General features: G+C 33.0%; 3 protein-coding genes across 3 annotated transcripts; all 3 read right to left on the minus strand.

Annotated features, from left to right (window-relative positions):
* Positions 1-69: 69 nt before the first annotated feature.
* On the minus strand, positions 70-3,939 carry LOC133703308 (G-type lectin S-receptor-like serine/threonine-protein kinase RKS1). The gene is made up of 7 exons (XM_062127774.1): positions 2,597-3,939; positions 2,306-2,437; positions 2,061-2,191; positions 1,741-1,951; positions 1,422-1,659; positions 1,175-1,325; positions 70-1,082 (listed from the first exon to the last, which is right to left on the minus strand). The coding sequence occupies exons 1-7, from the start codon at positions 3,858-3,860 to the stop codon at positions 774-776; spliced, it is 2,436 nt and encodes an 811-aa protein (XP_061983758.1). The 5' UTR covers positions 3,861-3,939; the 3' UTR covers positions 70-773.
* Positions 3,940-8,788: 4,849 nt separating this feature from the next.
* On the minus strand, positions 8,789-14,828 carry LOC133703312 (G-type lectin S-receptor-like serine/threonine-protein kinase RKS1). Its single transcript, XM_062127779.1, has 7 exons — positions 13,528-14,828; positions 13,141-13,272; positions 12,895-13,025; positions 9,845-10,055; positions 9,525-9,762; positions 9,278-9,428; positions 8,789-9,167 (listed from the first exon to the last, which is right to left on the minus strand). Exons 1-7 carry the CDS (start codon positions 14,789-14,791, stop codon positions 8,859-8,861), a joined length of 2,436 nt encoding a protein of 811 aa, XP_061983763.1. The 5' UTR covers positions 14,792-14,828; the 3' UTR covers positions 8,789-8,858.
* A 1,096-nt stretch (positions 14,829-15,924) lies between these two features.
* LOC133703636 (G-type lectin S-receptor-like serine/threonine-protein kinase RKS1) lies at positions 15,925-17,097 on the minus strand. Its single transcript, XM_062128253.1, has one exon. The coding sequence runs from the start codon at positions 17,095-17,097 to the stop codon at positions 15,925-15,927; it is 1,173 nt and encodes a 390-aa protein (XP_061984237.1).
* Between the last annotated feature and the right edge of the window lie 1,217 nt (positions 17,098-18,314).

The raw sequence follows: 18,314 nt of genomic DNA on the forward strand, positions 1-18,314 counted from the left end.
GTAAAGTCTTTTTAATTAAATGAGACAGATACAAAAAAAAAAAAAAACTTAAATCAAACAGATGGCTTGTTCATTGCATGTTCTTGCACACATAAAAAACCCAATTCGAATGCATTTCAAGGTTTCTTTAGGATGATACAACTCCTTGAGTGACAAATCAACTCATCTCTAATGTTGTCTTTGTATAAGAGGAGGGACAACAGATGTCATACATATCTCATCTTGATCATTTACAAAACTAGTGTCTGGGTCTTCCTGGGTGTTTTCATGGCCAGGGGGTAGTTTGCCAGATACGGTTTTGTGCATGCAAGAAGACGCAATGAGAAGACATTCCATGTTAGCTGTTGTTCTCATGTTGAGTAGTTCTTGAGTAGCTATTCCTTCTCCAAAACAACCTCATACAATATTTGAGGAAGAAGAAGATGACAAGGAACAACCCGACTCAATTCCACCTGTTGGCCTGCATGCTGACAACACCAAGATCCAAAGTTCAAAGTTCAAAGTTCAAACTTCTGTTTCAATCTTTACATTCTATTCTAGTATCTTTCAGTGAACTTCCATACACACCGAAAACAAAATTTCTTTCTTCTTAGCAATTCCAAGCAAGAACGATCAAGTTACTTGGTTTCTTCAGTAGTAAATTAAGGATGTTCCAAAACCAACTAAAACTCATGTCCCTAGGAGAGAGGGGAAGGCAAAGCGAAAACATGACTATTTAGGGAGGTTGAAACTGTTCTTCAAATTCAGACAGCTCTAATCTTTCATTACTTTCTTCAGCGACTAGCAATTTCAGTAATTGTCACCTCATTTACAGAACACTGTCCATCTTCTACTTCTAAGGCTATATCAGGAAATTTGTCAGATTTGCTAAAAAGGAATGCAGGTTGTTTTGGAGAAGGAATCTCTGTTTCACTAATCAACATAAAAACAACTGCCAACATAGATGGTCTGTCCGTGGCATCTTCTTGCACGCACAGTAGACCAATCTGTATGCATTTCAAGGCTTCACGCGGATCATACAACTCCGTCAGTGATGGATCCACTATCTCCAATGCTTTTTCTTCTCTCCATAATTCCCACACCTGTGTTGTTCATATAAATCATTAGCATACAAGAAATGAGAGCAGACAACCTAAATTCAGCCAAGAGGACAAAAAGCTCTGTTATAACTCACATATCCAATCAAGGTCAAGGGAGGATTCTGTTGATAAAATCTATTGTTCTTCTTGCCACTCACAATCTCTAACAACATGACCCCAAAACTGAAAACATCTGATTTTACAGAAAAGTTTCCAAACACAGCATATTCTGGTGACATATAGCCACTGCATCAGAAAAACAAGAATCTGAAGTTTTAGTATTCCTGGTAAACATGGATAGTTCTTTGTCACTTGGTCTTTGTTTTAGGCAAAGGTACTTACTATGTTCCTACAACTCTCCTTGTCCTATCTCCAGTTTGGTTGCTTCCAAATATTTTTGCCATTCCGAAATCTGATATTTTTGGGTTCATCTCTGCATCCAATAGAATGTTGCTGCATTTTAAATCCCTGTGAATGATTCTCAACCTGGAGTCTTGGTGAAGATATAAAATCCCACGAGCAATTCCAACAATAATATCAAAGCGTTTTCGCCAAACCAATAACAATCTTCTGCTTTCATCTGTTAACAAAATTACTTTTCAGCCAGCTATAATTTGACAACTAGTGTAAAGCAGGGCAATAATCACAGAAAAAGACTTACCAAAAAGAAACGAGTCTAAGCTTTTGTTTGGCAAGTATTCATAGATTAACATTTGTTCTTCGTTCTGAATGCAATAACCTAGAAGTTTCACAAGATTTCTGTGTTGAAGCATTGCAATTACCATAACTTCATTTTTAAATTCTTCTGTTCCTTGTCCTGAACTTCTGGATAACCTTTTTACTGCAACCTCCTGTCCATTAGCTAGCAGACCCTAAAATCATGTAGCATTTAATCTAGATGATTATTCAAATTAGAGAAAAACAAATGTGTAGTATTGAGAGGCCATATAGTTTTTTGCTAGATGCAGTCAGAAACTCTACCTTATAAACCGAGCCAAAACCACCTTGCCCGAGTTTGTTAGCTGGAGAGAAGTTGTTAGTGGCCGCCGTTATGGTGCTGAGCTTGAAATATTCCAGTTCAGTAGAATTGCTATTTACCTGCAGCTCAGTACCTAGTTGTTTTTCCAATCATGAAGCAAAGAGTGAACTTCTCCCCACAACAAGAGCAGGATAAGTACGTGACTTGGGACAGCATAACAAACAGAGATTAGAGAGTCTTGTCTTACCTTGTTTTGCCCTCTTCTTGAGCCACAAATAAGCAGATAGGCTAATGAGAAACCATAATGATGCAATTGATGGTACTAAAATGACCAGCATCGTTTTTTCATGAGAAACATTTGACTTCCTCGTATTGTTAGCTGCATGAGAGTGAAAAGAATAAAGATCAGTGGTTTCTTTCATGCAGTACAGAGCATATTAACTACATCCTAGAGCAGTGGCAAACATTGAAAAGCTGTTATAAATCAATATTTGAAATTAAAATTCTACGAAATTGTTACTGGGCAGAAAAAGGGTACCTAATTCATATGCATCAACACGAACATACAGATCATAAATTTCACTCCTTCCATCTCTGATGTCTACTAATTCCTTGTACCATGTCAAACAACCTTCCCCTTTTCCAGGAATTCTAATGATTGCGTATGCAGAGCATGAACAATTCCTCTTGCATTCCAGTTCACAGGCTGCACGACTCTTGCTCTTGTCCATCCAAGCTGCAGAAGAAGTGTCCGGAAGACTGTAATTCTCCATCTTCACAAACCCTTCTCCATGATCGCACAACGAAGACGTCTGTAGCCGCTTCCTGACACAACCACCAGATCCATCTCTCGTAGACCATTCCTTTGGGTACTTGGGCTCGAACCCAGGTAAACAGGCACATCCAAATCTATTATGATTGGTAAGTTCACACGTACTATCAGCACCACACAGTCCATAATAGTCGCACTGAAACAGTGGGGTCTTCCAGTAATCCTTCCACTGACCATCACTTTCTCGCCATGTTAACGCCTTTACATGTCCTGAATGATCCACTATTATTCTTAGCAGATAAGAATCATCAGGAACAGTGTAGACAAAGTACTTTTCGTCTGGATCATTTACAAAGGTGCTTTTGTATAAGCTCATCTGACTTCTCCATGGCCAAGGGGGAGATCTACTAATTGGCTTTTTACCATTATAGAAGAAGAATTGTGGCAAGCCATTTGCGTTGATCCTAACTGAAAAGTTCCCGAACCCAGGGTCTTCGGCTGATCTCCATGATGTTAGGAACCGATCAATTCCTAATTTTCGATCCAGCCCCAGTTTCATTCCAGGAAGCAGGATGTTCGTAGGATAATCGAAGCTTTGCCATACAGTTTTTCTGCTTCTTTTCCTGACCAATATCAAATTTCCTGAATCCAAGAGTTGAGCTTCACAAGTATCATTTTCTTCCACTGAAACATTTGTAGACCACACAGGAAGCTTTTGGTCATCTTTCCCATGGAGAACGAGGTTTCCATATTGGTCTATAAAGAGAAATCCAGAGGAACCAATGATTGGATCGTTCCTGTTTGCAACCCACACCACAGTTTGTTCTGGTACTTTATGGTACCAAATTCCAAGATATGTATTGCTAGAACTACCTGGACTGAAAAATCCCAGTGCGAAGTTATTTCCTTTGGAGATAAGAAGGTCACCTTCTTTAATGGTTTGGTTCGTCTTTAAGGAGTCGTGGGATGTACAAGATGAGAATTGGAGCATTAAAAGAGAAAAAAGCAGGAACAGTTTTTCAGCTTCCATTATTGGGAAATTGGATCTTGGCTTTTGGACAATTTGAATGTTGCTTTGCGGAGAAAGGAGAAGGTCTTCAGACAAGTGTGGGACCATTAGAGAAGTTACGTGAAAAAAGTGGTTATTGTGGGATTTTTGTTTTATGGGTTGGCTGTTCGAAAATGAATAATAATTATTTTTTAAAATGTTTTTTATTAAAAATATATTAAAATAATTTTTTAAAAACAAATTATTATTGGTATTAGTATATTAAAACAATTTAAAAATATAAAAAATTAATTTTAAACAATTATTTTTTAAAATTTTTACAAATCTCAATTTATACCACATTGTCAAATGAGTTCATCTTTTCCATTGTATACTGCGTACACTACTTGTAGGCCACTCAATTTTTTTTTTATTTTAAGTTTGATTTTAATTTATAATAAACTAGTTTGATAATATATTATATTATGGTTATATCTAAGATTTTGGATATTTTGATTCAATAGACAGTAAGTATTTCAATTTTTATTTTTTTTGCGCGCGCGTGGTGTTTAGATAAGACAAATGTACATTTACATATTTTTCTGACAATTCTTTGGTATTGGACTTCTAAATGCTTTCTTAAGCCACGTGCCGCTGTCAGCAAAATATTATTTTGACTTTTGGGGTCCTATCGTTTGGTCGTTGGTCCTCCTAGAGTCAAGGAGTTCTTTTAAACAGGTATCAAGGGGAGGAGGGAAGGATAGGAGGTGATGGTATGTTTATTTTTGTGTTTTAAAATTAATTTTTTAATTTTAAATTAATATTTTTATTTTATTTTTAGATTATTTTGATAAAATGATGGGAAAATTAATTTTTAAAAAATAAAAAAATATCATTTTAATATATTTTTAAATAATTTTTTTAAAAAAAACAACCATTATTAAATTTAAAATCACCTGAATCTCCATAGTTGTTGACTAGCACACCGTTGATTTCTTGTTCAGTTTACTAATCAGCTATCTACTTTTTAATCCCTGGATTACATATCTAACTGTTTTTTTTTATTCCAAGGTTAGGTAAAACATGAATGGTTTATGTGCTTCCATCTTAGAAGCAATTAAATTGAATATTTAGTAGACTTTATTATTAGTTTATTGTGCATGTTACGAGAGAAATTGTAATTGATTTGTCCTACAAAATCATAAATCATATAATTGAGATTGTAAAATTAAAAAAAAAACATAAAAGTTTAGTAATGGTACTTTGTTTGTTACTAGTCTTCAAAAGGGAAAGAATTGATATATGTACTAGTCCTAAAAAACTATTTAATTTTTTTTATTTAATCAAGCTAACTTTCTGTTTTTTTATTTAATCCACAAAAGGAAAGTACAAATTAGCCCTTAAAGGCCTCTAAGTTAGAAAATTTTGATTTCAAAGACAATATAATTATTTTACCGTGCTATAAAATATAAAATATAAAAAATGCCTCTATACCCGAGGAACATAGTTTTTTAAAAGCATATAAGTACTTATATTATATAAAAAAAATGAAAAGGCCAAGAAGCCTATGATTAATTTTATAATGATCGATGAAGCATCTACATTACCCCTGAGAGATAGGCAAAGTTTTTATGTTGAGAAGGGAAAAATAATTTTTATGGAGTTTAGGTTTTTGTTAATTGTACATTGAAATCAGGAATTGATGAATTTACAATAATCATTTAACAATGATATTTGATTTTAAACGGGTAAAAGGGAGAAAATTGACATTGAAATTGTGGGATCGGATAATTGGTCTTTTTCAATGCATTTTTCAATTTGTTTTTATATGAATTGCTTTAAAAACTGGAAAGAGAGTTTCGCACTTTCTTGGCCCAGGGTCCAGACATGCTCCAATTTTGGATATGAAAACTTTTGGGCTATCCTTGACATCGGATAATAGTATTTTTTTAATTATTTTTTTATATAAATTTTAAGATAAAAACACTAAAGTTGATATCTAAAATTATTATATATTTAAAAAGAAAAAAGCAAATGGGTTGAAGAGTTTTAATTTGACATGTGAAACAATTTGAACTTGATGACGAGTTTCTTCTAACAAAAAAAAAATTAATGAAAGAGATTTTTTAAAAAAATATACAACTTTATATTAATGAGTATAACTTTCAATTACACAGTTGGATTAGACTATACCTTTGGTAAAAAATTTCAAAGACTTTGTTTTCTTTAGGGTAAAAAGTTCATACTCATTAGAGTTCAAAAGAGCTCAAAAATTACTATTCATAATTTTTTATATTTTCTATTTAAATTTAAAAAACCATTTATTATTTTTTCAGCTTTAGTGAAGATGTTTTTCCTTGTTTTCTTATGACTTTTGTTACTTTTCCTTTATTTTTAGGTTTTATTATTAGTTTAGGTAAGTTTTTAGATTTATTGAAGGAATTGTAAACCTCTTATATAGATTATTTAAAAAGATATTTTCCATTATAAAATTATAAATTAGAGTTTGTATGTGATTTTATTTAGCATTATTTTGTATTTTTATGTTTGTTGTCTTTCTTGTGTTGCTTCAATTTGCATGAGTAGTATACAAAACTTTAATTCAAAATTTTATTAATGAATATTTCTCTTCAAGTAATCTCCTAAAATACAAGATAAAAATCCTATTTATACTAAAAAAAAACATCTTAAATAAAACTAAAAACATAATAAAAGAGTTCCAAATCAAATAGAATTTTTTTTTAAATCAACTAAAAAATTACTGAAAATCCCAAACAATAATTTCTTAGACTTATTTGAAAGTCTTCCCACATTTGGATGAATATAAAATTTTAACTTTATAAAAAATAAAAACTTTTAAATTTTTTATTAAAATTTTAATTCGATCCAATAATTAAATCAAAAGTTATACTGATCAAAATAAAATTATATTTAGAAAAAATAGTCTACTACAATAAAATAGCTTGAAAGAAAACACTATTGGGACCAGTGGTTTTTCAAAAACACCAGCATTTCCTTGCCAGTGGTGCTGTTTCTTAAGAGAAAAAAAAATTCGCCCTGTGCTACTTTTTCAATTTATTTAAAGGTACGAAGTTTAAAAAAAAATCAGAAAAAAAAACACTGGAACATAGTTCAAGGAAAAAAGAGAAAAGGATATGAACCAAAAATTTATTTAAACCTAACACACAAGAACATAACAGCCAATTGGTTTTATGTTGACTAACACGGTTTAATCGAAGAATTCTAGTATTAACCTCATATTGCCTTACCATACCATTATATGTAGAATGGTCACTTATCAGGAAGGTTTTTCATTGACTTGACGTGAGAGGTTTTTATAGATTATAGACTTACAAATTCTATGCATCATTTTCTCTGGTTTGTAGGTTTTATTTTGAGACATTTTTTTATTTTATAACTTGTTTCTATGAGTCATCTTAACACTATTTATAAGCTACATGCTTTTCAAATCATCCTCTCTTCGGTATGTATCTTTTGTAGGTAATAGATTGAAACAAATGAACATTTATTCTTTCAATGCCCTTTTACTGCTATAGTTTAGGGTGCTATCACAAGTATAACCTTTATGGATTGACCTTTTTAACATGGTGTCATCTACTTTAGTGGGCATATAAACACTTAAAAAGGAAGGAATTTATGTATCTACTTGCTCGGTTAACCCTCTTAGCCTAAGTTTACTTCATCTAGTATAAGAGAAATAACCGAGCCTTTCATTAGATTTACCAATCTCATCAGGATATTTACAAAAACATTTTTTATTTGGTCTAGTCCTATTTAGTAGAGCTTGAACCAAGGTTTCACATCTCAACTACTTTCAAATCCATTTGGTGCCTTCAAGAGTCATGAGATATCGTTATTCTTGTTAATTTCAAAATTTTGTTTAGTACATGTTCATATGTAATCAACTAGTTAACAGGTTAAATAATTTTAAAAACTAGTTAATCGGCTCATCTGTTATTTGTCTTCACAATCACTTTTGTATGTTTTTCAATTTCTTTTTTAACTTTGGCTTCTTTTTCTTTTTAGTTTTGATTAGATGAAGTAACAAGCTTTTTTATACATATTGGGGTGTACCCCTATAATTTCTTCCCTGTAATACAATTACTTTTATATAAAAAAAAAAAAGTTCACGCGCAGCATGCGCAATTACAATTACTCCAGGAAGAGCAAAATACTGCATTGGATAATATGGAGAATTAATGGACGCAAGAATGCAAGGAATGGAGGAGATGAAATGGCTCTCATGAAAAGGAATGGTGACCGTTCTTGTTCCAACTGTGGGTTCAACATGGCTGATCATTAGCATATTTGTGGCTCAGGAACAGAGGAGAAAAAGGCAAGACAAAGCAAGCATCATAACATAATGTAGGTCGAGTAAATATCCATAAAAGAATAGCAGACGAACACCACCCATATAGCATTCCTTATGATGATGCTGTTAGATTTCTTCCTTGACACTAGGCAGAAAGGATCAGTTGTTTAGAATCAGGTTGGGAATTTTAGCAGTGGGTACATCGAGTGGAGAAAAGCTTGATCTGCAGACTGTCTTGAGGAAAGGCATTCACTAACGTTTTCCCATAATTGAAATTGCTACTAATTAAGATACTTGGATGGAAAACGAGCCTTGAAAACAACAGATCTTAGCCCGCCAAACAACCATTATAAATATTATATAAATAAAATATTAAAAGAAAAGGACTACTTATTTGAAAGCTAGTACAGTTCTAGCTCCTGCATCAAAAGGAATGCAGGTTGTTTAGGAGAAGGAATTGTTGTTTCACTACTTGACATAAGAACAAGAGACCGACTTGTATGCATTTCAAGGCTTTTAGGGGAAAATATAACTCCTCCAGTCATGAATCAACATCGTCGGAAATCATTGTTATTTAACTTTTCATTGAATTGGATTGTTCGTGCATGGTGGTGTGTGTTAAATCTCAAATCCCCAATTTAGCAACAAGTATTTTCATTACAAATCTAATGGAACTTCATATTAGCAATTTTTCAGACAGCACAGCTTCAGCGACTAGCAATTTCAGAAATTGTCACCTCATTTACGGAACACTGTCCATCTTCTACGTCTAATGCTATATCAGGGAATTTATCAGATTTTGTAAAGAGGAATGCAGGTTGTTTTGGAGAAGGAATCTCTGTTTCGTTACTCAACATAAAAACAACTGCCAACATAGATGGTCTGTCCTTGGCATCTTCTTGAACGCACAGTAGACCAATTTGTATGCATTTCAAGGCTTCACGCGGATCATACAACTCCGTCAGTGATGGATCCACTATCTCCAATGCTTTTTCTTCTCTCCATAATTCCCACACCTGTGTTGTTCATATAAATCATTAGCATACAAGAAATGAGAACAGACAACATCTAAAATTGTGAACACTGAAATTCAACCAAGAGCACTAAAAACTCTCTAATAACTCACATATCCAATCAAGGTCAAGGGAGGATTCTGTTGATAAAATATATTGTTCTTCTTGCCACTCACAATCTCTAACAACATGACCCCAAAACTGAAAATATCTGATTTTACAGAAAAGTTTCCAAACGCAGCATATTCTGGTGACATGTAGCCACTGCATCAGAAAAACAAGAATCTGAAGTTTTAGTATTCCTGGTAATCAATGATAGTACTTTGTCACTCGGTCTTTGTTTTAGGCAAAGGTACTTACAATGTTCCAACAACTCTCCTTGTCCTATCTTCGGTTTGGTTGCCTTCAAATATTTTTGCCATTCCAAAATCTGATATTTTTGGGTTCATCTCTGCATCCAGTAGAATGTTGCTACATTTTAAATCCCTGTGAATGATTCTCAACCTGGAGTCTTGCTGAAGATATAAAATCCCACGAGCTATTCCAACAATAATATCAAAGCGTTTTCGCCAATCCAATAACAATCTTCTGCTTTCATCTGTTGAAACAATTACTTTTCAGACGGGTATAATTTGACAACTAGTGTAAATCAGGGCAATAAATACTTCAAAAAGACTTACCGAAAAGAAACGAGTCCAAGCTTTTGTTTGGCAAGTATTCATAGATTAAGATTTGTTCTCCATCCTGATTGCAGTAACCTAGAAGTTTCACAAGATTCCTGTGTTGAAGCTTTGCAATTACCATAACTTCATTTTTAAATTCTTCTGTTCCTTGTCTTGAACTTCTAGATAACCTTTTTATTGCAACCTCCAGTCCATTAGCTAGCAGACCCTAAAATCATGTTGCAAGATAATGGTAAAAAAATACCTTTAAGGTGACTCATATGTCAATAACAATCATGGTTTAAAGTCCATTGGACGGCCAAACACATCCATGATAAATGGAGATGGAAAAATTAAGTACTTCTATATAGAGTGTTCCTAATCTAGCCAAAAAAAATGGTTATGAAAAGTTTTGTGTTTTCCATCCACACAATGACCCTTAAGTTTCACATGGATTAGAAGACTCTTTATTCCTAATAGCACAAAGAGTTCTAACAATTATTTCAACACTTAATAAATCATTATAGGAGGCATGTATCCTTAATTTTCTGTTACGTTTATATGCATGTCATATTGAAGTTATCCTAGATGTGTTATTAGAGTAGGGTTTCTCCTTTCATGGCTTGTGAAAATGAGTTTTGATCATCTTTAAGTTTGATATCAAAATCAAACTCTTAAAAATATACAACATAATCATTAAAAATTGTTATATACAACATAATTATTAAAAATTGTTGGTCTCCTTGTTCTTGAAGAACTTATTAATTAAATTTTATCGTGTCGGTTAACCATATCAAAAACTCGTTGCTCTTAAAGTTGAACTGAGTGCCCTTGAATTAATTGATGTTCAAAATTATCTAAATAACTTTTTGAACAATAACTAATTTTCTTTTATCTTTATACAAATATTATGTTTCCTCAAATTTTATCCTTTTAGCAAAATCACTCCTATTGAAATTGAGATCCTTAAGAAATTTAGCATTTTTGGCTTTAACTATTCATGTATTATGAGAAGAAAAATAAAACATATATCCTTCAGAAAAGTATCAATTAGTTGTTCTTGGGTCTAATTTCTATAATTGAGAATTATTAATCCTTACCACAATAAGACAACTATATACATTTGTATGATTTAAATTGGGCTTCCATCCATTTCATAATTTAAAAGGTGTCTTAGACACAATTTTAGAATGAAACTCTATTTTAAAATATACGCAATAGTCTTTAATTCTAACTCCATAAAGATAATAGTAAATTAAAAGTACTAATTATGTTCCTTACCATGTCTATAAGTATACAATTCCTTTAACTATATTATCTTATTATGTGGTGTGTCGAATATTGTATACTGTGTAATAATACTATCTCCTTTAAGGCACTTTGCAAATGAATTCAACATTATTTTTTATATATCTACCATAATACTTTTCATTTTTATCTGACCTTACAAACTTTATGATATATTTTATTCTCCATCTTAACCTTATAGGTCTTAAAAGCATCTAGTGCTTCAGTTTTATCAAATAAAAAACAGAAATGCATAAATCTATTAGAATGATCATCAATGAATGAGGTGAAATATCCTTGATCATTTAGGCATAGAGTATTAAATAGTCCACAAATGTCAGTACATGTGATTTTAAAAAAAATTCGAACTTCTCGTGGTACCTTTAATGGTTTTGTTAGTTTGTTATCTCTTTATGCAATCTACACAAGTACCAATCAGTAAAATCAAGAGTGTTTAAAACTTTACCATTCATTATTTTTTTAATTCTTTCAATGAAGATGTGATCTAATTTTCTATGCCAAAACATAGAGGAATTCTCATACATTTTGCTCTTTTTAATTATAGAATCAACATGCATTGATAAATAGTTGAGCTCAAAAATAGAGTCTAGAATAATTTTATATAAATTATTAATTAATGTTCCACCACTAGTAGAAACTTTAGTTTTTAAAATACTAAAAACATTTTCATCTTACAAAATTCCATAACTAACATCACAAAATCTAGAAACTAAAATCCAATTTTTAGAAAATGGTGGAACATAGAAGAAATTTTTCAAATTCAAAATAAGTTCAGATTTTAAAATTAATCTAAAAGTTCCCATAACTTCAACTTAAAGCTTTTTAAATAGATGTCTTCTTTATTTTCCTTCAGCTTTTTTAGTGTAATATTTTGAAATAAGAGAAAGGTTTTAATAAAAAATGGCAACAATGCCCTTGAATGAGCATATATTTGGTATAAATGGATGAAAGGGATTTTGATAAATGCACAAAACTTGTTAAATATAATAAGAAGAGTAAGGGGAAAAAAAGATATTTAAGTGTTTGACTTTATTTTCTTTTAGCTAATTGTCTAGACATTTATTATTATTATTATTATTATTATTATTATTATTAGATATTAAATTGATATTTTGTGCACATAGGTATTATTTTCTATATCTATTAAGATATATAAAGTTGGATTATCTTATGACTTATTGAAAGTTCATTCATATGGTTTATTTGCTCATTAAATATTTATTTTATGGATACTATGGAAGGAAATACTTGATTATATTGGCTAAGTGAGAGAATGATTGAAAAATATTCTTAAATTGATCAAAATATTATGTAGATTTTAAATTAAATGACAATTAAAGCTTAGAACTCACTCTAGTAGTAGGTCAAGCACATCCATGATAGATGGAGTAAGACTATAGGTCATTGAACTCTAGTAGTAGGACAAGCATGTCCGTTATAGGTGAAGGAGTAAAAATTTAGGTTATCTGTAAAGGGTCCGTAATCTAGCCACAAAAAATGTTATGAAAAGTCGTGTCTCTTCCATCCACATAGGAACTCTAAAACTTTACATGAATTAGAAGATTTTTATTATTATTAACACCACGAAAATTTCTAGATAATTATCTCAATATTTAATTTTGTACCGTGTTTATATGCCTGGCGTATTAAAGTTTTCTTACATAATAAGCATCTAAACTACCAATAAGCTAGAAAAAACAAATCTGTATTATTGAGAACACATTTAATTTTTAGCTAGAAAATGAATTGAGAAACTCTACCTTATAAACCGAGCCAAAACCACCTTGCCCGAGTTCGTTAGCTGGAGAGAGATTGTTTGTGGCCGCCATTATGGTGCTGAGCTTGAAATATTCCGATTCAGTAGAATTTCTGTTTGCCTGCAGCTCAGTACCTGGTTTTTTTGCCATACATGAATCAAAAAGTGAGCTTCTCCTCATAACCAGAGCAGAATAAATACATGACTAGGGAAGTCAAATCCAAATAGAGATTAGAGAGTCTTGTCTTACCTTTTTTTGCCCTCTTCTTGAGCCGCAAATAAGAAGATAGGCTAATGAGAAACAACAATAATGCAATTGATGGTGCTAAAATGGCCAGCATCGTTTTTTCCCGAGAACCATTCAGCTTCCTTTTATTATCAGCTGCATGAGAATGAAAACAATAACGATTAACTCCAGAGGAAAAACCACTCCCTTCTCCTATGGAAACATGGCTAGACATATGGCAAAGGCTGTCCCCTTCGGCACCTAAGAAGCATCAATATCAATGGTTTCTTTCATGTAGTACAGAGCATATTAACTACAGCCTAGAGCAGTGGCAAAACCTGGAAAAGCTCTTATATATCAATATTTGTAATCACAATCCTATGAAATTGTTACGGAGAAGAAAAAGGGTACCTAATTCATATGCATCAACACGAACATACAGATCATAACTTTCACTCCTCCTATCATATCTAATGTCTACTAATTCCTTGTACCAATTCAAACAACCATCCCTTTTTCCGGGAATCACAATGACTGCGTATGCAGAGCATGAACAATTCCTCTTGCATTCCAGTTCACAGTCTGCGCGACTCTTGCTCATGTCCGCCCAAACTGCAGCTGAAGTGTCCGGAAGAATTACATTTTCCACCTTCACAAACCCTTCTCCATGATCGCACACCGAAGATGTCTGTAGCCGCTTCCTGACACAACCACCGGACCCATCTCTCACAGACCATTCCATTGGGTACTTGGGCTCGAACCCAGGTAAACAGGCACATCCAAATGTATTATAAGTGGCAAGTTCACACGTGCTATAAGCACCACACTGTCCATAATAGTCGCACTCAAACTGAGGGGTCTTCCAGTAATCCTTCCACTGACCATCACTTTCTCGCCATGTTAACACCTTTACAAGTCCTGAATGATCTACTATTAGTCTTACCAGAAAAGAATCATCAGGAACTGTGTAGACCCGGTATATTTCATCTGGATCATTTACAAAAGTGCTTTTGTATAAGCTCATCTGACTTCTCCATGGCCAAGGAGCAGCTCTACTAATTGGCTTTGTACCACTATAGAGAAAGATTTGCGGTGAGCCATTTGGATTGATCCTAACTGAAAAGTCTCCAATTCCAGGGTCATCAGTTGATCTCCATGATGTTAGGAACCGATCAGTTCCTAATTTTCCATCCAGCCCCAGTTTCATTCCAGGTAGCTGTATGTTAGTGGGATAATCGAAGCTTTGCCATACAATTTTTGTGCTTCTTTTCCTGACCAGTATCAAATTCCCAGAATCCAAGAGTTGAGCTTCACAAGTATCATTTTCTTCCACTGAAACATTGGTAGACCACACTAGAAGCTTTTGGTCATCGTTACCATAGAGAACGAGGTTTCCATATTGGTCTATAAAGAGAAATCCAGAGGAACCAATGATTGGATCGTTCCTGTTTGCAACCCACACCACAGTCTGTCCTGGTATTTTATGGTACCAAATTCCAAGATATCTATTGGTTGAACTGCCAGGACTGAAAAATCCTAGTGCGAAAATATCTCCTTTGGAGATAAGAAGGTCACCTTCTTTAATGGTTTGGTTGGTCTTTAAGGATTCTTGGGATGTACAAGATGAGAAATGGAGCATTATAAGAGAAAAAAGCAGGAGTTTTCCAGGTTCCATGATGAGGCAAACTGGACCTTGGCTTTTGGAAGTGAAATGTTGCTTGCAGACAAATATATATATATATATAAGTTCTCCAGGTTCCATGATGAGGCAAACTGGACCTTGGCTTTTGGAAGTGAAATGTTGCTTGCAGACAAACATTTTGAAAAATAATCATTATTATATTTCTAAACATTCTGGCATTTACTCTACATAAGACAATATTTCTGTTCAATGATAAAAAAAAATATTTCTTAATTTTGAGTTTTATTTTTTAAAAAAGAAAAACTCAAAAAATGTTTATTTGTTGAAAATAAAAACATTATTTTTCACTAAAAAAATACCTTAAAACTATAACTACTTTTCATTCAAAATCAATACCACAATTTATAATAAATATTTTAATATTTTATATTTATGATAATCAAATTATAAATTTTTATTTTATTTTTAAAAATTAAAAACTATCATGAAAAAAAATATAGTACTAACTAAAAAAACTCTATAAATTAACATATGTTCTCAACCTGAATGCAACAGCCTAGAAGCTTCACAAGTTCCTGTGGTGAAGCTTTGCAATTACTGTGACTTCAGTTTTAAATTCTTCTGTTCCTTGTCTCGAATTCTAGATAACCTCTCAACGACTGAGAATGTTCAACAGGAAAGAGTGGTTGCTGGAGAGGTTGTAAATTGGCTGGATTAATCTTCTTCACATATTGAACCAGAAACCAGCCATCAATCCGACCCCATCCACATGGACTGACCCAAACTAAAGGATGATGTAAGCATGGCATCATCATTCCACGACAGATGTCTAGTTAGTGTCCAATCAGCTTGACACGTTAGCAAGAAGAACCAATTAATAATTGAAGGATGATATAAAGGCCATTTCGGTGGGTGATGAAGTTGAAGAAGAAGAAGGTGTGCATGTTAACTCAATGTGAGTGCTGGATTGCTATGGGAGAATTAATTTGAGAAGTCAACCTTATCAAAATGAATTTGGCATGGCTTCATGCCTTGAAGAAAGACATTGTAATCCTCCGGTAGAAAACTTTAGCATGATTAATTAAATAGTGAGAAATATAATAAAAATATTGGTAAATTGTAAATTCTAGATCAAATTTTATAATATTAATAAAAATATTAATAATTTAAACTAGTAATAAATATTGACTTTCACTACTCCTATCATATCTAATGTCTACTAATTCCTTGTACCAATTCAAACAACCATCCCCTTTTCCGGGAATCACAATGACTGCGTATGCAGAGCATGAACAATTCCTCTTGCATTCCAGTTCACAGTCTGCACGACTCTTGCTCATGTCCGCCCAAACTGCAGCTGAAGTGTCCGGAAGAATTACATTTTCCACCTTCACAAACCCTTCTCCATGATCGCATACCGAAAATGTCTGTAGCCGCTTCCTGACACAACCACCGGACCCATCTCTCCCAGACCATTCCATTGGGTACTTGGGCTCGAACCCAGGTAAACAGGCACATCCAAGTGTATTATAAGTGGCAAGTTCACACGTGCTATAAGCACCACACTGTCCATAATAGTCGCACTCAAACTGAGGGGTCTTCCAGTAATCCTTCCACTGACCATCACTTTCTCTCCATGTTAACACCTTTACAAGTCCTGAATGATCTACTATTAGTCTTACCAGAAAAGAATCATCAGGAACTGTGTAGAAAGAGTACTTTTCGTCTGGATCATTTACAAAAGTGCTTGTGTATAAGCTCATCTGATTTCTCCATGGCCAAGGGGGAGATCTACTAATTGGGTTTTTACCATTATAGAGAAAGAATTGTGGCGAGCCATTTGGGTTGGTCCTAACTGAAAAGTCCCCGAACCCAGGGTCTTCAGCTGATCTCCATGATGTTATGAACCGATCAGTTTTTCTGCTTCTTTTCCTGACCAATATCAAATTTCCTGAATCCAAGAGCTGAGCTGCACAAGTATCATTTTCTTCCACTGAAACATTTGTAGACCGCACAGGAAGCTTTTGGTCATCGTTACCATAGAGAACGAGGTTTCCATATTGGTTTATAAAGAGAAATCCTGAGGAACCAATGATTGGATCGTTCCTGTTTGTAACCCACACCACAGCATGTTCTGGTATTTTATGGTACCAAATTCCAAGATATCTATTGCTAGAACTGCCAGGACTGAAAAATCCTAGAGCGAAAATATTTCCTTCGGAGATAAGAAGGTCACCTTCTTTAATGGTTTGGTTGGTCTTTAAGGAGTCTTGGGATGTACAAGATGAGAATTGGAGCATTAAAAGAGAAAGAAGCAGGAACAGTTTTTCAGCTTCCATGGAGTAAACTGGAACTTGGCTTCTGGAAAAGTGTTAAATTTTGCCTTCAGACTAGTCTCCAGAGAAGTTATGTGACGGAAGTGGCTATTTTGGGATCCACTTCGCTTAACATGGCATCTCTTTCAACCTTCAGATTTTTTGGAAACGATACTGTCCTCTTGTTTTAGAAATATGTAGCAACAAACACAAAGAAAAATATTGAGATTGTAAAATAGAAAGATACAACCATAATAATAATTATAATTCAAACTTTTCTTACTCAATATTTTTCTAATCAAATTTAAATATCAAAGATCTTCCGGACTATTATATGTTAGGAAAAACACCCTAAACAAAGCTTAAAAATCAATAAAATATTTCTAAAATAAATAGAAAAAAATATAAATCAACTTGAAAAATATAACGCTTTCAAAATAGTAATTTTTAATACTAGTTTGGAGGCCTTAAAGAACTTAAATGACTCCATAAATCATATAATTGAGATTGTAAAATTCAAAAAAAAAACAAAAAAAATTAGTAATGATACTTTGTTGTTACTAATATTACAAAGGGAAAGAATTGATATATGTGCTATGGAGGACATGATGGGTATGATTAGTTTTAAATCCAAAAACTAAACTATTTAATTTTTTCTATTTGATTTTTCCAATTATCATTCATCTAGCTGAATTGATTTTTTTTCAAAATAAAGAGTTTTAGAAGGACTAAACTGCATAAATGTTAAGGGTGCAATTTCATATTTTAGATTAGCTAGGACACATTATGCTTAATTGCTAATTCCTGAGAAAGTATTTTAATTCATTGCAAGCATTCGTGCGTTTTGGATAAGACATTGTCATCTAGCCAGGTGGCACGCATCGTTTGGCCGACACCCCACGCAGGGGTAGGAATTTTTGCCTTGAGGTGTTTTTATTATTCTAGCTTTTCAGTCCAAGTTTTGTACAGTTGTGAGACCCTTTTGTCACGTTTGTTCCTAATTGTTTTTTAATAGTAAATAATATTTATTTACTATTCTAATATTTCTTTGATTTTATTTTTATTAGTTATGTCAATTAATTTATTATTTAAAACAATGTTATACTTTAGTGGCATTCCATAATTGATATTTAAAATTTATTAAATCAGAATTATTTTTATTGTTTAACTACAATTTTCCAATTTAAGAAACTTTGATTTATTAATTTCCCCATGCACTGCATCACTTGAACCTTACTCTT

This window comes from Populus nigra, chromosome 9, assembly GCF_951802175.1.
Source record: "Populus nigra chromosome 9, ddPopNigr1.1, whole genome shotgun sequence".
NCBI classification, from domain to species: domain Eukaryota; kingdom Viridiplantae; phylum Streptophyta; class Magnoliopsida; order Malpighiales; family Salicaceae; genus Populus; species Populus nigra.